General features: G+C 42.0%; 1 protein-coding gene across 2 annotated transcripts in view; it reads right to left on the bottom strand.

The window, feature by feature from the left end:
• Positions 1–21,326, bottom strand: part of LOC118942053 (UBA-like domain-containing protein 1) — a 31,425-nt gene extending 10,099 nt beyond the window's left edge. Inside the window, exons 1-2 of one of the 2 annotated variants that reach the window (XM_036955993.2) lie at positions 21,058–21,326; positions 20,375–20,434 (exon numbers count right to left, since the gene is read on the bottom strand). In XM_036955993.2, coding sequence (XP_036811888.1) covers positions 20,375–20,434; positions 21,058–21,165 — 168 coding nt within the window. In that variant the 5' untranslated portion in view covers positions 21,166–21,326. The remainder of the gene's footprint in view (positions 1–20,374; positions 20,435–21,057) is intronic. The other variant, XM_036955994.2, reaches the window with a different exon arrangement.
• Positions 21,327–21,777: the final 451 nt, after the last annotated feature.

Genomic DNA, 21,777 nt, shown 5'->3' with positions numbered 1-21,777 from the left:
GAGCAGTCATTTCCAGTCTGACCGACAACATTCCTGAGTAAAACCCTGTTTACAGGGAGCAATTTGTATTGAATTTGAAAGGGGAAACAGATATTCCTCCCTATAACTATCCAGCCTGCATTCACAGACTGGAGGGGTTCAAACGTTACCCCTCTGCCTTGTAACGTCACATGAATGCTGTAGCACTGCATATGATTCAACCACATGTTACAGGTCTCTGTCTCTCCTTCTGGTAGCTGTTTCATGTCATCACCTGCAGACAGATCCATTAGTTTAACTAGATAACCACAAAGCTCTGGGTAGAAGTTGCCCTTAGGCACAGACCTAGGATCAGCTTACCCTCCCTGAATCCTAATGCTAATCATTAGGGGGGAAAACATCAAACTGACCATAGATCAGTGTCTAGGCGTAACTTCACCTTTCACCATCATTATCTTTCCCGCCACCCACATTTCTGCTATTTTTTAAATTTTATTTAACCTTTATTTAACTAGGCAAGTCAGTTGAGAACAAATTCTTATTTACAATGACAGCCTACCCCGGCCAAACCCGCAATTGGCACAATTGGCCCAGCGTCGTCCGTGTTTGGCCGGGGTAGGCCGTCATTGTAAATAAGAATTTGTTCTCAACTGACTTGCCTAGTTAAATAAAGGTTAAATAAAACATTTTAAAAAATAAATCCTAACCCGGACGACGCTGGGCTAATTGTGCGCCACCCTACGGGACTCCCAATCACGGCCAGTTGTGACACAGCAAGGAATCAAATCAAATCCAATTGTATTTGTCACATGCACCGAATACCTTACAGTGAACTGCTTACTTACAAGCCCTTATCCAACAATGCAGTTTTAAGAAAAATACATGTTAAGTAAAAAAAATTAAAGTAAAAAATAATTATAGAGCAGCAGTTAAATAACAGTAGCGAGGCTATATACAGGGGGTACCGGTACAGAGTCAATGTGGAGGCTATATACAGGGGGTACCGGTACAGAGTCAATGTGGAGGCTATATACAGGGGGTACCGGTACAGAGTCAATGTGGAGGCTATATACAGGGGGTACCGGTACAGAGTCAATGTGGAGGCTATATACAGGGGGTACCGGTACAGAGTCAATGTGGAGGCTATATAAATATCATGTTAGCAGGCAATATTAACAAAATATTCAGGTTTAAAAATATATACTTCTATGTATTGATTTTAAGAAAGGCATTGATGTTTATGGTTAGGTACACATTGGTGCAACGACAGTGCTTTTTTCTTGAATGCGCTTGTTAAATCACCACTCGTTTGGTGAAGTAGGCTGTGATTCAATGATAAATTAACAGGCACCCCATTGATTATATGCAACGCAGGACAAGCTAGATAACTACACACGGTTGATATTACTAGAGATTGTTAAGATTAATAGTTTTTTATAAGATATGTTTAATGCTAGCTAGCACCTTACCTTGGCTCCTTGCTGCACTCGCATAATAGGTAGTCAGCCTGCCACGCAGTCTCCTCTTGGAGTGCAATGTAATCGGCCAAGATCGGTGTCCAAAAATGCAGATTACCGATTGTTATGAAAACTTGAAATCGTCCCTAATTAATCGGCCATTCCGATTAATCGGTCGACCTCTAGTTGTGACAGTCATTGACTGAAGCAGGATGGTCTGTTTGAGTAGGCGATGCATCTTAACAGAGTAGCTTCTGCTCTTTGTCTCCTCTCCTTCATCAGCACTGCTTTCACCTGTCCAGTCCTTTTCAGGTCAGTGCAATTACAGGAAAGGAGATAAGCAATATAATTAACCTTAAGACTATTGGGATGCTTCCTCTGACTATCAGGAACCCTTAGGGCTAGGTGACTAGGACGTCCTGTAGTTCATATAATATTATGGTAGTTAACCTGTTGGATCTCTAGGGGCGCTATTTCATTTTTGGATAAAAAACGTTCCCGTTTTAAGCGCGATATTTTGTCACGAAAAGATGCTCGACTATGCATATTCTTGACAGTTTTTGAAAGAAAACACTCTGAAGTTTCAGAATCTGCAAAGATATTGTCTGTAAGTGCCCCAGAACTCATTCTACAGGCGAAACCAAGATGATGCGTCAAGCAGGAAATTAGCGGAATCTCTGAAGCTCTGTTTTCCATTGTCTCCTTATATGGCTGTGATTGCGCAAGAATGAGCCTACACTTTCTGTCGTTTCCCCAAGGTGTTTACAGCATTGTGACGTATTTGTAGGCATATCATTGGAAGATTGACCATAAGAGACTACATTTTCCAAGTGTCTGCCTGGTGTCCTGCGTGGAATTCGGTGCGCAAACGCCAGCTGCTTGTACTTTTCCATTTGATTGAGGGAAGAAACCATGCTTCCACGAACGATATATCATTGAAGAGATATGTGAAAAACACCTTGAGGATTGATTCTAAACAACGTTTGCCATGTTTTCAGTCGATATTATGGAGTTAATTTGGAAAAAAGTTCGCGTTTTGAGGACTGAATTTTCGTTTTTTTTTTGGTAGCCAAATGTGATGTACAAAACGGAGCTATTTCTAATACACAAATAATCTTTTTTGGAAAAACTGAGCATCTGCTATCTAACTGAGAGTCTCCTCATTGAAAACATCCGAAGTTCTTCAAAGGTAAATTATTTTATTTGAAGGCTTTTATGTTTTTGTTGAAATCTTGCGTGCTGGATGCTAACGCTAATGCTAACGCTAAATGCTACGCTAGCTAGCCACTTTTACACAAATGATTGTTTTCCTATGGTTGAGAAGCATATTTTGAAAATCTGAAATGACAGTGTTGTTTACAAAAGGCTAAGCTTGAGAGATGGCATATTTATTTCATTTCATTTGCGATTTTCATGAATAGTTAACGTTGCGTTATGGTAATGAGCTTAGGTCTGTAAATAGAATCCCGGATCCGGGTTTGGTCGACGCAACAGGTTAATGTGATTACATGGTTGGTAATGGAATAATTGATGAGTCTCTGTACCACCGTAAAATGACATACTGTATCTGTTAAATGTTTAAAGTAGGAGTGCTCAGTGCTACTATGCAGCACATTTGCAGTGTTCTTTGTTCACACACTGCAGCTCTCACTGAGCTCTGACAATCATACTGCTTATGATCATATGCAAACAACAAAAATTGTATATTAAACATTCATGAAAACAAGTGTCGTACATAATTTAAAAGCTTAACACAAAAGCATTACGTACATCTTCTAACCAAGCAGAGGTGTCACGAAAGTCAGAAATATCGATAAAATAAATCACTTACCTTTGAAGATCTTCATCTGGTTGCAATCACAAGGGTCCCAGCTACATAACAAATGGTCCTTTTGTTCGATAAAGTCCTTCTTTATATCCCAAAACAGTATGTTTCATTGGCGCGCTTGACTCAGGAATCCACCGGTTTCCCTCATTCAAAATGCATACAAATGAATCCCGTCAGTTACCAATAAACTTCTTCCAAACATATCAATGTTCCTAATCAATCCTCAGGTACCCTAATATGTAAATAAATGATACAATTTAAGACGGAGAATACCAGAGACCATTACTGGAGATAAATAATGAAGTACGCACCCTCACCAGAATGCGCAACAAACACTACAGCCAAAATGGGAGCCACTTACTAAACTACTTCTAGCAAATTTTTTAAAAAACAAGCCTGAAACTCTAAAGACTTGACATCTAGTGGAAGTCCTTGGAACTGCAATCTGGGAGATATTCCTTTTATATTACGTTGACAGCCATAGTAACCAAGGGTGAGCTGAACAAAAAAAAAAATCTGGATGGATTGTCCTCGGGTTTCGCCTGCCATATCAGTTCTGTTATACTCAGACATTATTTTAACAGTTTTGGAAACTTTAGAGTTTTCTATCCAATACTACCAATTATATGCATAGCCTAGCTTCTGGGCCTCAGTAACGGGCAGATTACTTTGGGCACCTCATTCATCTAAACTTCCGAATACTGCCCCTAGCCCAAAGAAGTTAAACTGTATTTTTTTATCTTGGTTTTCCATTAAAACAACACAAAACCTTCATAAAATTCCACATCAATTCACAATGCAGCTGTGCTGCTGCCAGCAACGGTTTGGGACTTAAGGTGCGTCCCTTTCAGCATTGCACCTAAACAACTTCCTTCTCCTTTAACATCTCAAAGTATTGACTTTGCTACTGCTGCTGTTCTTTCTCTGCCATTCTTCCAACTGTTAACGACAATGACGTAGTGGTGGAGAGTCGACTCCAAAATAATTGATTCCTTGACTCCTTACACATCAACTCCCGGTGTCGACTCCCATTTCTGAGTGTCAATAAATCTTAGGACTCCTAAGATTCTGTATTTTTGGAAGAGAGGAGATTGATTAGTTGCCATAATTCAGAGAACAGAGACACTTGCATCTTCCATTGCGAGCTAACTAGGGGCACAGTATAGGCAGGTCAGCCACCAGGCAGACAGTCAGCACCTACGCCTATCTATTGGTAATCAAAAGCTGTATCACTCAATGGAATGCTGCATCTCACAATTTCTTGGCTTGCAATGTCTCGCAACTTCAGTAAAGCTGGGCCTATCATCAATGGAAAAACCTAGGATATTCTACACGCAACAAACCAACCACCGAACACACACTCGCATTATTAGCAAAGATAAAGAGAACAGCAAGCCAGAGAGGAGGGGGCAGACTGTGCGCATACAGTGCATTCGGAAAGTATTCAGACATTTTGTTACATTACAGCCTTATTCTAAAATGTATTCAATTGTTTTTTTCCCCTCATCAATCTACACACAATACCCATAATGACAAAGCAAATACTGTTTTTTGGAAATTGGAGCAACTGTATTAGATTCAAAAAACTATCACATTTACATACACGTGTTCATACCCTTTATTCGGTACTTTGATGCACATTTGGCAGCAATTACAGTCGAGTATGACGCTACAAGCTTGGCACACCTGTATTTAGGGAGTTTCTCCCATTCTTCTCGGCAGATCCTCTCAAGCTCTGTCAGGTTGGATGGGGAGCATTGCTGCACAGCTATTTTCAGATCTCTCCTGAGATTTTAGATCGGGTTCAAGTCTGGGCTCTGGCTGGGCCACTCAAGGACATTCAGAGACTTGTCCCAAAGCTACTCCTGCGTTGTCTTGGCTGTGTGCTTAGGGTTGTTGTCCTGTTGGAAGGCAAACCTTCACCCCAGTCTGGGGTCCTGAGCGCTCTGGAGCAGGTTTTCATCAAGGATCTCGCTGTACTTCATTCCGTTCATCTTTCCCTCGATCCTGACTAGCCTCCCAGTCCCTGCCGCTGAAAAACCTGCCGTAGGGATGGTGCCAGGTTTCCTCCAGACGTGAAGCTTGGCATTCAGGCTAAAGAGTTCCATCTTGGTTTAATCAGACCAGAGAATATTGTTTCTCATGGTCTGAGTCTTTTAGGTGCATTCTGGCAAACTCCAAGCGGGCTGTTATGTGCCTTTTACTGAGGAGTGGCTTCCGTCTATCCACTCTACCATAAAGGCCTGATTGGTGGAGTGCTGCAAAGATGGTTGTCCTTCTGGAAGGTTCTCCCATCTCCACAGAGGAGCTCTGTCAGAGTGACCATCGGGTTCTTGGTCACCTTCCTGATCAAAGCCCTTCTCCCCCGATTACTCTGTTAGGCCGGGCGGCCAGCTCTAGAAAGAGTCTTGGTGTTTCCAAACTTATTCCCCTTAAGATTGATGGAGGCCACTGTATTCTAGGGGACCCTTTCTAGTACCCTTCCCCAGATCCTCGACACAATCCTGTCTCGGAGCTCTACGGACAATTCTTTCGACCTCATGGCTTGGTTTTTGCTCTGACATGCACTGTCAACTGTGGGACCTTATATAGGCAGGTGTGTGCCTTTCCAAATCATGTCCAATCAATTGAATTTTCCACAGGTGGACTTCAAGGTTCAAGGTTTCTGCCCTAGCACTACACAGCTGATTCAAATAATCAAATAATCAACTAATCATCAAGCTTTGATCATATGAACCAGCTGTGTAGTGTTACGTCAACTAAACGTAAACGTGCACCACTTGGGGTGCCGAGGACCGAGTTTGGGAAACGCTGGTTTAAACGTTCACACCCCTAACATGCTGACCAGTCCGGACACGTCGCGTGCGCGAGCGTCGCAAATTCAATTTAGAAATCCATGTTATTCAATTATTGCACCCACACTGCTCACGTGCGCCAACGAGCGTCTGCGACGCCAAGGGCTAAAATAGAAGTCATTCCTATTTCTGACACAGATCGCGCTGAAAGTCCTGCCTCTCCTCATTGGTTTATAGAAGCAGGTACCCATGTGCCATCTCCTCATTGGTTATACCCACGTGGGTGACTGAAAGATGAACTGTTTTGCCGGTAGTCGTGGTAATACAATGAAAGTTCAGATGCGATCACCATATAAGTTAAACGATGAAAAAGCTTGGAAGGAGGAGAGATGACTAGAAACGATTCGGTTGGCCGTTTTATGTGTGGATGAATTGTCGGAGTAGAAGTCCTTGTGCATTTCAGGTAAAATAACAACTCAATGTTTATATCCCAGGACAAATTAGCTAGCAACAGGACAAATTAACGTTAGCTAGCAAGTGCAAGCTAACTAGCTAAATTGCCATACATGTTTAATGATTTTTGACCTGTCTCCAAATTAATGTCATTGGTTCAGAGTTTGTTTTGATATTTTAACCTGCGTGTGTTGATCGTGGGGGGGGGGGGGGGCAAAATCAATGTATGCACAATAGCGCACGATGGCGCACGCGCGCAGCCGGTTTGGGTTCCATGTGATTAGAACCTGATTCACCGTGAGAAATGGCCTATAGATTCATTGCTAGTTTGCCTAAATACCCTGGTAAGTCTGTCAGTCAGTCAGGCCTGTAGAACTGATATTCAGCAACACAGTCTGGGATTTTCCATGATCCATCAGACACTGTCAGCTGACCCAATGAACACTCACATTTACAGGTTGGGAAAAGTAGTGTGTGTGTGTGTGTGTGTGAAACCAAAGAACACCACTGCTAATGAACACATCTGCTCCTCGCACTCCCCCACGTGTCTTGTGTCGCCTGAGCCAGCCAGCGCGTGTGTGTGTGTGTGTGCCTGTGTGTAGGTGTGGTTAGCCAGGCCCAGTGTTCTCGGAAGCGGTGCTCTTGGAAACACGCAGGGCAGCATGCTGGAACATGCTGAGCTCAGGCCAAGGCTCTTCTGATGTGGCTGACTGCCTGGCACTGTGAAAGGCACAAGGAAATACTATACACACTGTGTGGCCTGAATCACAAGATGGCGCCGTGTGTGGAGGTAATGTTTCTCGCATTATTACCTACAGTCCTAAAAAATGACTTTTGGATATCAGATCGCCGGTCACTCTCTAGCTTTGTGGTCACTCACCAGAAATTTGACTTTCCTGAATTGGATCCTATGTTCTTACCCCCAACCAGCGAGGTTCGCTGTACATTGCACGGACAGGAAGAAAGAACTCTCTGGGAAAGAAGGTGGAGGTGTATGTTTTATGATTAACTACTCATGGTGTGATTGTGGTAACGTACAGGAACTCAAGTCCTTTTGTTCTCCAATGTGAGTAAGACATTTAAGCGTGTTAACCCTCGCAAGACTGCAGGCCCAGCCAGACTATCTCTAGCCGCATCCTCAGAACATGTGCAGACCAGCTGGCTGGAGTGTTCAGACATTTTCAATCTCCCCATATCCCAGTTCATTGTCCCCACCTGCTTCAAGATGTCCACTACTGTTCCTGTACCCAAGAAAGTGAAGGTAACTGAAATAAATGACTATGGCCCTGTAGCACTCACTTCTGTCATCATGAAGTGCTTTGAGGCTAGTTAAGGATCATATCACCTACACCTTACTGACTGACACCTTTAGACCCACTACAATTTGCCTACCACAACAGATTCACGGATGATGCAATCGCCATCGTGCTGCAAACTGCCCTATCTCATCTGGACAAGAGGAATACCTACTGTATGTACAAATGCTGTTCATCGACTACAGCTCAGCCTTCAACACCATAGCACTATCCAAGCTCATCACTAAGCTCGAGGTGGTGAAGGTAGGCAACAACACCTCCACTACGCTGGTCCTCAACAAGGGGCCCCCACAAGGGTGTGTGCTCAGCCCTCTCCTGTACTCCATGTTCACCCATGACTGCGTGGCCACGCACATCTCCATCATGTTTGCAGACAACACAACAGTGGTAGGCCTGATTTACCAATAACTACAAGACAGCCTAGAGGGAGGTGAGTTCCCTGGCAGAGTGGTGCCAGGAAAATAACCTCTCCCTCAATGTCAACAAAATGAAGAAGCTGATTGCTGTCTCCTAAAGTCGACAGAGGGAGCACGCACCCATCCAAATTGACAGGGCAGCTGTGGGGAGGGTGAAAAGCTTCCAAGTTCCTTGGCGTGCACATCACTGACAACCTGAAATGGTCCATCCACACAGACAGTGTGTTGAAGAAGGAGCAACAGCGCCTCTTTAACCTCAGGAGGTTGAAGAAATTTGTCTTGGCCCCTAAGAACATAAACTTCAACAGATGCACCATTGAGAGCATCCTGTTGGGCTGAATCACTGCCTGGTACAGCATGTGCATCAAAACTTGGACCGAGAAAACGGCTTCGATCTCCAGGCCATCAGACTGTTAAGTTACAGGTCTGTGAGAGCCAGAAATCTTGCTTGTTTGTAGGTGACCCAATATTTATTTTTCCACCATAATTTGCAAATAAATTCATAAAAAAAATCCTACAATGTGATTTTTCTGGATTATTTTTCTCATTCTGTCTGTCATAGTTGAAGTGAACCTATGATAAATTACAGGCCTCTCTCATCTTTTTAAGTGGGAGAACTTGCACAATTGGTGGCTGACTAAATACTTTTTTGCCCCACTGTATATACTGTATTCTAGTCAAGGTTCATCCTATATAACTAATGCTGTACACCTTTTCTATTCATATACTGTCCACAATGTCTATACACATACACACCATAATATGTGTACAAAACATTAGGAACACCTTCCCAATATTGAGTTGCACCCCCTTTTGCCCTCAGAACAGCCTCAATTCGTTGGGGCATGAGACTACAAAGTGACAAAAGTGTTCCACAGGGATGCTGGCCCATGTTGACTCCAATACTTCCCAGTGGTTGTGTCAAGTTGGCTGGATGCCCGTTGGGTGGTGGACCATTCTTGATACGCACGGGAAACTGTTGAGCATTGGGGGGGGGGGGGGGTTGCAGGTATTACTGTACTGTTGGAGCTAGGAACGCCCGCAATAACATCTGAAAAATGTGTACACAACCAACATTTTATTTCATTTATGTAGGCCTAGGCTTTGGAACTATGAGCAAGAACACACACACAGTCATACACTCACACAAACCTGGGGCACACTGCACATTCTCAATATGGGAAAAATAAATTGGATTTCAGTTCATTCCAATGAAAAATTGTAACTTGTTTCACCAGCCAGACTGCCATAGACACAAAGCTCATCTGTGTTACCAACTGAAAAGAATGATCTCTTCTCCAAATAATTCATCATCGTTACCCTGTTATTACCCTATTCTACCCTGCTGGAAAACGAAGTGCTCCCCCTTTCTCTTCCCCCTTTTCTCCAATCCTCATTTCTTCCCACTGTTGCTACCTCACTTCTTTCCTCCATTCCATCTCTTGACTTGCTACCTCACTTCTCTCCCTCCTTCCCTCCTGCCCTGGTGATAAACTGACCATGGGCCAGGCAGACAAAGGGATAGGACAATTTCTCTCCCTTCTTCCCTCCTGCCCTGGTGATAAACTGACCATGGGCCAGGCAGACAAAGGGATAGGACAATTTCTCTCCCTTCTTCCCTCCTGCCCTGGTGATAAACTGACCATGGGCCAGGCAGACAAAGGGACAATTTCTCTCCCTGCAGCCATTGCAACAGTACAGTCAGCCATGTTGTGATTTATGACTGATTGTGCATCTCTTACCATCTGAAACACAACCAGATCTAGCGTAATGGAGACTTCAAAATACAGTTGTGTGTGTGCTCTTGTTCTTCTATCCTCGAGGGGACCTAAATCCCCCAAAGTCCCCACGACAGGGTTTCCGTTAGGAAAATGTGGCGCAGGACATTTGACCAGCAGTATTTTAAATTTACCGGACATTTGAGAAATTTACCGGACCCATAGGCATTGGGTTCGTAACCTGATTAGGGCGTCCACCCACGGTGCTCAGAATGACAGAAATCACATTTAGTTGATAGTAATTCAAATTAACAGAACATGCAATGTGCGGGCGGTCCTTCTTACCTAATTCTGATGCACACTTTGATGTTAAAATGACTGTCCACATTTACTTTTCCTCAGCCAACAAGACGAGTAACTAACAGCAAAATCACTAGCCTATGCCAATCTACTATCCAACATAGTAGAAATGTTTACCTAATCTGTTGGTCAGCTTGTCAAGAAAGAATTAGCCTATTCCAAACAGACTCTGGGACAGTTGGGGGACGATAGATCCCAAATTCATACAACCAGTAAGCCTAGGCTACATTTAAAAAAAAGTTCAAAGCAATGAGTTTGATGCAACAGATCAGAAAGTTTAGCTTAAAATGTTGATAAACTATTATTTCTTCACATTTTAAATCGCAGCAATACACACAAGGCCGTAAGCAACTCGCGACTGTTCGTTCCATAATGCAATTAGCGGGAAAACAGTGTTGTCAACAGCACAAGCGAGCGGTTTCATGTGACAGACATGAAAATATCCATTAGAAATTTAGAAAGCTCTAGCATGGGCTGCTTATATGACTAGGATTGTGCCTTTGGCTACTGGACAATGAAAGTTTCTATAAAATAATTGCCTCCATGGATAGGCTAGGCTACTTTGAAGCAAGGTAAGACATGCCTCATAATGTGTAGTTAAATGTTCCGGTTTCAAACAATTAAGTATATGTTTTCAAAATACATACTGCCTCCTGCTCATTGTGAAGTGGTGTGTGACGAGCTGATGAAGGCTGCCTTCCATTGCCTATGCATTTGCTGTTTGAGATGCTGCAGAAGCAGCTCTCACGCTGTCTGACAGATTTGCACTCAAAGGCTCTGTATCTGTATGCTGTACGTGTGCGATAAATAAGATGCATAGTGAATATACTGTACACACACTAACGGTTTTGACTTAAGGTTATTCTTTATAGGGGTGCCAGGTAGGTTGTGCCTACCAGAGAAAACATTGGTTTCTCCTTTTGGTTTGGGAGGGAATGAGTCCCATCTGGTCCGTCAAGTCTTGTTGTTCAGGCGGCGATCGACGTCACCGGCTTTCTAGCCATCGCCGCTCCATTTTTCATATATCCATTTGTTTTGTCTTGTTCCATACACACCTGGTTTTCATTCCCTATCACACTGAATGTATTTATTCCACTGTTCCCCTCCGTGTCTTTGTGTGAAATTGTTTTGATGTTGTGGGTATTGTTACGCGCCAGACTTTTGTTTATGTTCTGTGTTTTGGGCATGTTATATGTACTTATGTGCTTTCGTTTGGACCGGAATAAAAAGTGCGCCTGTTAACTACACTCTGCTCTCCTGCACCTGACTTTGCCTCCAGTACACACCCGTAACACATACACTTTTCATAAACCCTTAAAACATTGAAAATAACTTCAAAACAACTATTCTTTTGCGTGGGTTGTATTACCAACATAAATGATCACACACATATAATAATATGAGTTCTGGATCCTCCAGAAAGGTTCTGTACCACTAAATGTGAATGAATGCAAATTAACCTATAGTCCGATAAGCATAACCAGTCAAATGTATTTACATTAATTAAAGCATTCTTTTGCAATGGGATATTTTCTTCTCCAGAGAATTGGCTGGTGCCAGTTTTATTTATCGGCTTCTCAAAAATAAAATATAGACAAAATGCCTGCTATTACCGGCTAATGTAAACCCTGCTCCACAAGGATAGTACAACAAGAAAATTCTACCTGGTGGGGACATTTCCCACGTCCCCACGAGGACAAAGGCTATTTTAAGATTAGGGTTTAGGTTTAGGGCTACATTTGAGGTTAGGGTTAAAATTACAGTTAGGGTATTTTATTAAGGTCCCCAATAAGCCGGGGCCAAGGCAGCTACTACTCTTCCTGGAGTCCAAACAGGAAACTAAACACAACAAATAAAATATAATATACATAACACTACATAAATGAAAAATACAATGCAAAATATATATATATATATAAATGCCTGCCTCTTCACAGTCCCTGTTGTGCCGTAAGGTGTTCTTTATCCGTTTTTGAAATCTTATTTTATTTTTGCCTAGAATTTCATTTAAGGTGCTCCAGAGTTGAACTATCATTCATCTTTGTTTGGGGTTAGGGTTACGGTTAGGGTTAGTGTTAGGGAAAATAGGATTTTCAATGGAAATCAATTTTAGGTCCCCACAAAGATAGAAAAACAAGTGTGTGTGTGTGTGTGTTATTGACCGTCTGCTTTGCTGGAGAGGGGTACTGAAAGCAACGTGTCTGATCTATACCTCTATCTGGGCCTTACAACTGTAGTAAAGTGAATGAAGCATCATGTGACCTGGGAAGAGGAAGTGGATTGACTTCCACTACATCACATGTGACCCATGTGACCGATAACTAACCTAGACAGCCAGCTACACTAACAACCAGGAAATACAGTTTATAAAGGCTAATACAACATAAGCCTGTGGATTTGACTACCAGGGGAAATGACTCACTCAAACACAAATATACAGTGTGCAGATATGGATGTCATTGTTCATTCATGTCTGGTGTGATATTGTAGGTCTAGGGCAGGTCTAGCTGATCAATGAACAAACCAATAGGCTCCATATGTCATTTTGAGGTCAAATGAACCACTCTTTACAATGCTGGCATTCACAGTCGCTGGCTAACTATCATCTGGGTACAGTGACGTAGTCAAGAAAGGATTGGACCGCAGAGCATGTTAAGAGTAGTTGAAAGATTATTTCCTGGCACTATGCATACTCTGAGGTTGTGAGGGAGGGGATGGAGGGATGGGGGAGGGAGAGGGATGGATGGAGGAATAGTTTCTGGTAAGTATATGCATGTGATTTTGTTTCTCGTGTAAATATAAATAGCGTTCGCATTAATGCGCACGTGCACATACGTACACACACACACACACACACTTCACTGAGTCAGTGGCTTCACCACCTCCCATTCAGAAAGTCTCCCAGCTCATACACCCAGAGACCGACACTATGGCCTCTGTCGAGGCTCTACCAAAACATAGCCAGATAGTTAGCTCTGTGTCTGCAGCCTAACTAGCCCCTGCTGCTCTGAAAGAGTCCATTTTGGGGAACCCGGAGCCTGGCTTCCTGTTGGAATGTGTTGCGGTGGCACTGTTTGTATGGGCAGAGAGTGTGTGGAGAGGGAAACCGCTGAGGGGAGAGCCGACGAGACACAACAAAAAGGCAAATCTAAACATGGCCGAGCACAGACCGGCTGCTTAGGACCGGAGTCAGGAGGGACAGGGGCAGTGTTAATTTTGGCAGCTATTTTAGATTTTGTTTAAATCTAACAATACATTTTTAGTTTTAGTCACATTTTTGTCATTTCATCCTTCTTTAGTTTTAGTTATATAGAGCTTCTAATGTGATCAAAGCAAAAATAGCCTACATGAAAGTAAAAGAGAGTAAACATTGTTTCTAGTTGAGGTTAGTTACAAGTGCCCAGGCATCGCATCAGTTCAAAAGACTGCCTGAGAGCTGTGCAGGGAAAGCCGGGCAGATCAGCTCAATCATACCCCGCAACTGAAAGATGTAAATCCTGCCCATGAGGAGACTGCATTAAATATTCTGCATGCCTGCTTAGGACATGAGGAGACTGCATTAAATATTCTGCATGCCTGCTTAGGACATGAGGAGACTGCATTAAATATTCTGCATGCCTGCTTAGGACATGAGGAGACTGCATTAAATATTCTGCATGCCTGCTTAGGACATGAGGAGACTGCATTAAATATTCTGCATGCCTGCTTAGGACATGAGGAGACTGCATTAAATATTCTGCATGCCTGCTTAGGACATGAGGAGACTGCATTAAATATTCTGCATTAAATATTCTGCATGCCTGCTTAGGACATGAGGAGACTGCATTAAATATTCTGCATGCCTGCTTAGGACATGAGGAGATTGCATTAAATATTCTGCATGCCTGCTTAGGACATGAGGAGACTGCATTAAATATTCTGCATGCCTGCTTAGGACATGAGGAGACTGCATTAAATATTCTGCATGCCTGCTTAGGACATGAGGAGACTGCAATTAATATTCTTCATGCCTGCTTAGGACATGAGGAGACTGCATGCCTGCTTAGGACATGAGGAGACTGCATGCCTGCTTAGGACATGAGGAGACTGCATGCCTGCTTAGGACATGAGGAGACTGCATGCCTGCTTAGGACTCTGGACAAAACAGATGGAAAGAAGCTTCACGTCAAATGAAATGTCCATTAGACTCACGTGGAATTCTCGTCTCATCACATTTTCATCAACTAAAATAGTCATTTGTAATAGTTAGTGTTTTTTTCCAGGGCATCGCGTCTCGTTATCGTCATAGTTTAAGTCAGAAAAAATAGGTTATTGACGAGTATTGTTTGTCCGAGTTATTGTTGATGAAATGAACACTGGGCCAGGAGGAAGAGACAGCCAAGGTGAGGCAAGGGGAGCAGGAAGGGCAGGGGGACTATCCAGACAAGAGTATGGCAAGTACGAGTAAGATTCTCCTTGCCACTGATCTGGAAGTCTGTAGTTCTCCTAATGGTTAAGGTTAGGATTTAGGGAGGGAAAGCTGATCCTACTTAGGCCCGTTACTCATGCAAGCTCCTCACTGAGTGGTTGGCTCCTAACTCCACCATGGCTAGGCTAACTCTCACTTTAATGACAGACACAATGCTTGTCCCTAGGCCCTTTATATCAATATGAACAGGCTCAGAGAAGAGAAAGTCCACATTAAAGAGTCTGCTTTCACGGCCTTTAGTCTTTGTGTTGTCAATTAGAGGATCCTTCATTAGTATTCTACCCATAGCCACATGACTCGTTTGAAGCCTGTCATGCTCTCTAAAAAAACATTGTGTACAAAACACATCCCACATTACCATCCCTTTCCCTCTCTGACACACACACCTCAAATACGTGTCTGTGCAAAGATGAACGTTTGTTTATGTTGTGCCAGGGAACGGGCAGGGCTTTGCAGCACTCCCCTGGCTTTCTTTATTCTTTGCTAGGCTAAATCTACCATGTTTCACAACCTAATGCAGGAAGAAAGAGGGGAGCTGCATTCCGCTACTGGAGATGGTTGATATTAAATTGGTCATCTGTGGCTGAAAAGACTCATGGGTAGAATGTGTTGATTCTAGGGTAAATCCTAATACAATTTAGACTTGATAAGGAGAATATTTTATAGCATAGTCTGGAACAGTTATCATCTCATCATACTGAGGATGATGAACATTTTATGGGAATTCATGAGCATAGACTAAAGAAACGTATGGCGCTGAGCTTTTCCCTGCATCCATCAGGTTTGTCAATCACAATAAAATGTGCCAGTCGGAGGAAATACTGAAGCAAAGTGGATTAAGTCTCTATAGCCAAGCTACGCTGATAAGCTCCAGGGAGTTGGCATTGGCAATGGCTGCAGCCTGCCATGAAGTAGACTAACACACACAGGGATTTTTTTCTGCCATTGAAATACTTGGGCGGGCGTTTTTTTTTCCAAACAGTGAAATTCATTTTTGGGATGGAAAAAAGCTTTCAGTGTAAACTTCAATTACTAAAACCAGATTTTAAAAGTATGTAGAAAAGATAATGTACAATTGTAAATTCCAAAAACAATGAATTTAGCAGTATATCTAGAACACAGCAATTAGCCATGGAAAATGCATAGAATTGAAGAAAATTTGCTTTAAAACGACAACATTTTCTCTCAATGGCATAATGTGTGGAATTGCAGGAAATTTGCATTAGAACTGAAAAAATTTCTCTCGGCTCCATGGAGAAATATGTACAATTGCAGGAAATTGGCTTAAAAATTAAAAAATGTCTCTACACTGCCAAGATGGGGGCCTATAAAATTATCTCTTACATTCAGCTGCGCAGGTGGGCCGATCGCCATGCCCAACACCTAAGCCCCTTTTTGATCCATGCTTCGTAAACAGCAGGTGTAGACTAACAGTGAAATGCTTACATAATGGTCATTTTCCAACGATGCAGAGTTAAAACTAAAGATATATGTATACAGAAATAGTGACACGAGGATCTAATACACAGTGAATAATGAATAACAACGAGTAAAAATAACATATAAAGGGAGTATCAGTACCAAGTTGATGTGCAGGGGTATGATGTAATTGAGGTAGCTATGTACATATAGGTAGGGGTAAAGTAGGCAACACGATAGATAATCGAAAGAAGCAGCAGCCTGTGAGGGTGAGTGTGTGTGTGAGTGTGTGGGGTCAGTATGCATGTGTGTGCATGTTATGTGTGTGTGGGCTAGTGCTGTGCGATGAACCAAAATGTCATTTTTTTGTGAGCTCAACGTACTGTTTCTCTAGAGAGAAATCAAATAATTCACAATAGAAAGTCAAGAACTATGTGGGACGCTGGGCTGAAAGGAGATGTCATTTTTACTGAGCAAATATTCAAAAAAGTTTTGCGCAGAAACGTGGTACCACAATGACCAAAATCCATTGCGCCTGTTCTTTCCGGCTCGGACAAAAATGGATACACTTTTATGCCAGCTGCATTAGGTTAGATAAACACAGATCGCATAGACTACATGATAGGGGAATGTACACAACACAACAAGGAGAGAGGGAATAGAGACAGTTTGTGAAAGTATGCCTTGTCTACTTTGAAGAACTAGGTTAGCCTAAGACTACAGTATGGGGAGCACAGAGATAATGCTGTTTGGCTGGCTGGCTGCTACTGCCTGAGCAGAGATGAGGACTTTAAGAAATTAAAAATATTGAAGTAATTCAATAAAATATAGTTATTTCCTATTTTTCTATTGACGTCTAACCAATGTGGACTTGACAGAGACAATGGAATATTTTCAATGTTTTGACAATTGAATGTTCACTATTTTTGGCTTTGGAATTTTCATAAAAAACAGGGATGTCGATATTTTTGGCCGATACCGATATCCAATATTTTCCTTGACAAAAAAACTGATACCGATAACCGATATTTAAAATTCTTGAGTCCTTTCAAGCATTCTAGTACAGTTATATAGTTGAAACACACACACATACATACACACACACACACTGACCCAAAAATTATTTTGTTGGCATTACCAGTAAAACATAATCAAAACATATTTATTTCACTTACTTGCTGTGCTGTTTCGTTTGCGCAGTGATTTTTGATCAGTTGCTTCATTCTCAACCAGTTTTTCATCATACATGTCAAGCAGTTAGGTTTCAGCTCTGTCTGTCCATTACCTCTTCTGTCGTGGGTTCTCTTCCTCGGTGCACACAGTCACAGTGTCTGTTTCCATCTTGTCCAGCTGTGTCTAACATTTCACGTAAACCCTGTTTCTTGTCTGCATCGAAGTAGCGGTCCTTGTACCTAGCATTGAGCATGATGGCGACACCGTAAAAAGGCTCGGAGAGAATGCCACCGAATCGCTTGTTCACAGCCTCTAGCAGAGTACTTTTGTAAGTTTTAACCCCATGGTCTGTGTTGGCAGTTTTGTTGAGCAGGTGTTTCAATGCCATGACAGAGGGTATGACGTCTGCTGCAGACGCAGTTGATGAGCTTATTTCTGGAGTCAGTTGATCGAATGGAGCTAGGAGTGTTCATGTTTCCAAGTTTCAAACATGTTCTCAAATGCCATTGAAATGGCAGCAGCTGTATGAGAACCAGCACATTCTTGAGCAATACGGCTTTCCTCAGTACGAAATCCTTGTTGAACCACTATGCTGTCAGTCTCCACATGCTCGTGGGGCTGACATCGCTGGTCCAAATGTCAGTCGTGAAGCTAATAGCAGTGAAGCCCATAGCAAGTAGCTCATGGATGTGGTTTCAACAATATTGTGTAACTCCGGTAGGGCAACATCTGAAAAATAGCGCCTACTTGGTAGTGTGTACCGGGGCTCGGGGTGCTCAACCAGTCGGTGAAAGCCAACATCCTCCACAATAGAGAACGGTTGATTGTCAAGGGCAATGAATTCCATTTTCTTGGCATTAATGGATTTCGCCTTTGAGTTGTCTTGCTGAAATGTTCTTACTCTTTCAAATGACTGTTCAACTTGAACTTGTTTAGTTGTTGGAAGTGTTTGCTTAGTTTTTTTCTGCTTTTGTTCTAAGTAGTCTCTGAACGTCTGGGGGTGATGCACTTTCAAATGAGTAATCAGGTTTGTGGTATTGAAATATTTCACTTTCTCCCCTCCTCTGGAAATAATAGCAGCGCAAACGTTGCATATGGCCTTCCTGTTATCTTCCTTTGAAACGTCATAATAGATCCACACAGCAGACATTGTGGGCTAGGTTAGGAATGCTGTGTTGCACGTGTAGCGCTGTATTTTTCGTGGCGTCATTGCATCCTCTACCAACGTTATACAGGTATGCACGTCAGCGTTAAACTAGACATCGGGCTAATGCCGATGTTGACATTTTTAGCTAATATCGTCCGATTCCGATATGCTTACCGATATATCGTGCATCCCTAATAAAACATCTCTAAAATCCTTTAAAGTCATTATTTCATAATGCATTTAATGTTCCACAAAAAAAATTGAAACCAAAATTGAAAACTATTCTTATTTTTTTCTTAAATAATCTAACCAAAACCAAACCAACCTCAAAAAGCACGAATCACTCAGCACTAGTGTATGTAGTGTGTGTGTGTGTTGGGGTGTCAGTGTAAGTATGTGTGAGTGTGTGGGTAGAGTCCAGCATGTAGAGTCAGTGCAAGAGAGTTAATGCAAAAAAAGGGTCAATGCCGGTAGTCCGGGTAGCCATTTGATTGGCTATATAGCAGTCTTGTTTAGAGGTCTTACACAGGACAACACAGAGACAGAGAGCAAGCTGTTTTGTATTGAAATTGAAAAGTTATTTATTCTGTCTCTATGGACAGAGCGATATGAAATACCCTCCACTGATATGATTCAGGCTACTGTACACAAAGACGTGTGTACAACCCAGGTTCACCCATATCCGAGCCAATGTTGACTTACTAAATTAAAGTAATTTCAGGTGACACACATATAGGCTAAATAAAGGTTGGAGGGTAGACATATAGTTTCTGCACAGCTAATAGATGTTATCAGCTCTTGATTTTAAATCACTCCTACTGGATTTTATTTTCAATCACAAAAGCTGCAGGTAAAACACTATATTCTCCAGCTCGAACAATGTTGTATGAATACACTGTACTGTGAGCAACATGCACCCACATTAAACGTATCTGAAACCAATCATTGCATTCACAGACCAGCATTAACACTAAAATGTCCACTAGTATGGTGAGGCCACCTGACATGAGAGAATCTGGACAGACACATGAATGGGTTTCTGCTCAGCTCCAAACTGATCAACATTTCCCCAAATCCTTTATTTAGCCTATATGTGTGTTCCAGAATGCAGCTGTTGCTAGATGCTGCCATGCCATGCAGCTCAACACAAAGGCTTATGTGCCACTGAGTAGGCAATCCAGGGCGTGCAAAACCATAACAAGTGTTCTATAATATTCAGGCACTGTTGACAGACTGACTGCCAATTTTATGCTTGATATTTTCTTTACACTATTCCCAAAACATCACAGCTGCACTACTTTATGTATGTAATACCGTTATAACAACTCAAAATGATGTAATAAAATAGGCAGACAAATGGAATACAACATCAGCCTTCGTTTAACGGGAAATATACATTTTCCCCAGAAACACAAGGACATGGTGTTTGGGGCACACAGAATGTGGATTCCGTTCACGTGTATGCACCACTGTGCAGTACACATATATCACGGACATCTTCTTCGAATCCACCTTCAACATCACTCTTTCCATTCCAAAATCATCAACATTCTAATCGAACGCAGGCTGTGCTGGCTGAACCAAACGTGGCTGCTGCTGCTAAACGCGTGTGTTTATTTATGGGAACCCCGACTCCACAACATGGCCGACATGTGCTTTGTTATTGTTACTACATCATCATCATTATGGGGTCTTTACGCATCGTTTTCTAAGTAATTAATGAACTAAGAGAAGGCGTATCGGTACTATTGACACAGTTAGTAATACTATTGTAATAACACCATTACATTAAAAAAAGATTAGGGTGAAGAGTTGACTGCATTCTAATAGAGAGCCCATACTCACCATCTGATGATGGTGACCGTATGGAATATTCGTTTCTTGAAAAAAGGCACTGAGGGCAGTCTAAAACATACAAAAATAAAATATAATTTGATCAATTATATTTAGCCTTTACTACATAGAAAATGTATTTAAAAAATAAATATATACAAATACAAATTGTGTAGAGAATTGTGTAATATAGGTAATACTGTGTTTACAAAGCATTCAGCACATAAGCAATGGAGCTGAATCAAATTTGATGTGAAAAATATATTCCACTGTTCAGACTAAACAATCACCTGCAGACAATACAAACGAACATGTATCTTCATTGCATAATAGCATTTTCTAGCCTCACCTAGCCGCTGCATGGGAACAGGATTAGCTATAGCTAGTACATTTAATCTCTAGAGTAAATTCTAACGGGTAAACTTTTCCCAGTCGAGCCTTACTTCATGGATATGTATAACATACATAAATACAACAGAACAATTATATATAACACAAATAAATAGACGCTAGAAGTTGAGTTTAAAAGTGTTGATACTGATCTCTATTTTCTAATGTTCTTATGCAACATCAAATGTCAGCCATGATAATAACGAACATCGCAGCACAGTCAAAACTAAAAGTACTGTCTGTCACAATGGCTGACAGACATAAACATTAGCTAGCCATCTCGCTACTGATCGTAAACCCCTTACCTCAAATTGCCAATGTGCCGCTTGCAAAAGCTGCTTCGCCTGATCTGCCGCACAACCTGCTGTCAAGACGAACTGGTTTATCATTACTTGGTGTTTGAGTTCCTCCATTTTGCGACGATGCTTTATTCCTACTCAGGGCTCGTAGTGTTGTGTCTGGACTTTGTTTTCGTGGTTTTAGTCCTCTCTTTTCTGTCTCAGTCATCCACCATTACAACCGGTTGAGCAAACACAAATATTTACTGTAAGAGTGCTGATCAGTAGCGTAAGTAGCGCCCCCTTGAGTGACACCAGCCGGTAGCCAATCAAGACAGAGCGGTGCAAATGGGATATGTATGCCACAAAACTCCTGCCACAACACGAGCGCCGCTGATGAAATGATTCCATTCTCTCGAATCACAAGACAAGATGGTCAGTACAGTGCAAAAACAATATGGAAAAGATTGGAATTTAGACAGTTCACGTGTTCATGAAAATATAATATAGAATAATTATATTAAGTAATATCAAATATGAGAGGATTACCATGTTCCCCAAAATAAGGATGTCTTATTTTTATTTGTTTTGGACCACAAGTCCCGTGAGCCAACGCTTTGTTTGTACATTTCTAGCACATACAGTGGTCCTAGGGGACTGAATTTTGTGAATGACGGCCACCCCTGTCCAATTCCCATACGCGCTGTGTTGCTATCTGGCCAAATATGGTAAACAAATCTACCACCA

Source organism: Oncorhynchus mykiss, chromosome 20 (assembly GCF_057628025.1).
Source record: "Oncorhynchus mykiss isolate SJ-2025 chromosome 20, ASM5762802v1, whole genome shotgun sequence".
Lineage (NCBI taxonomy): Eukaryota > Metazoa > Chordata > Actinopteri > Salmoniformes > Salmonidae > Oncorhynchus > Oncorhynchus mykiss.
The sequence above is the reverse complement of the archived record's forward strand: the minus strand, read 5'-3'. Positions and strand labels throughout refer to the sequence as shown.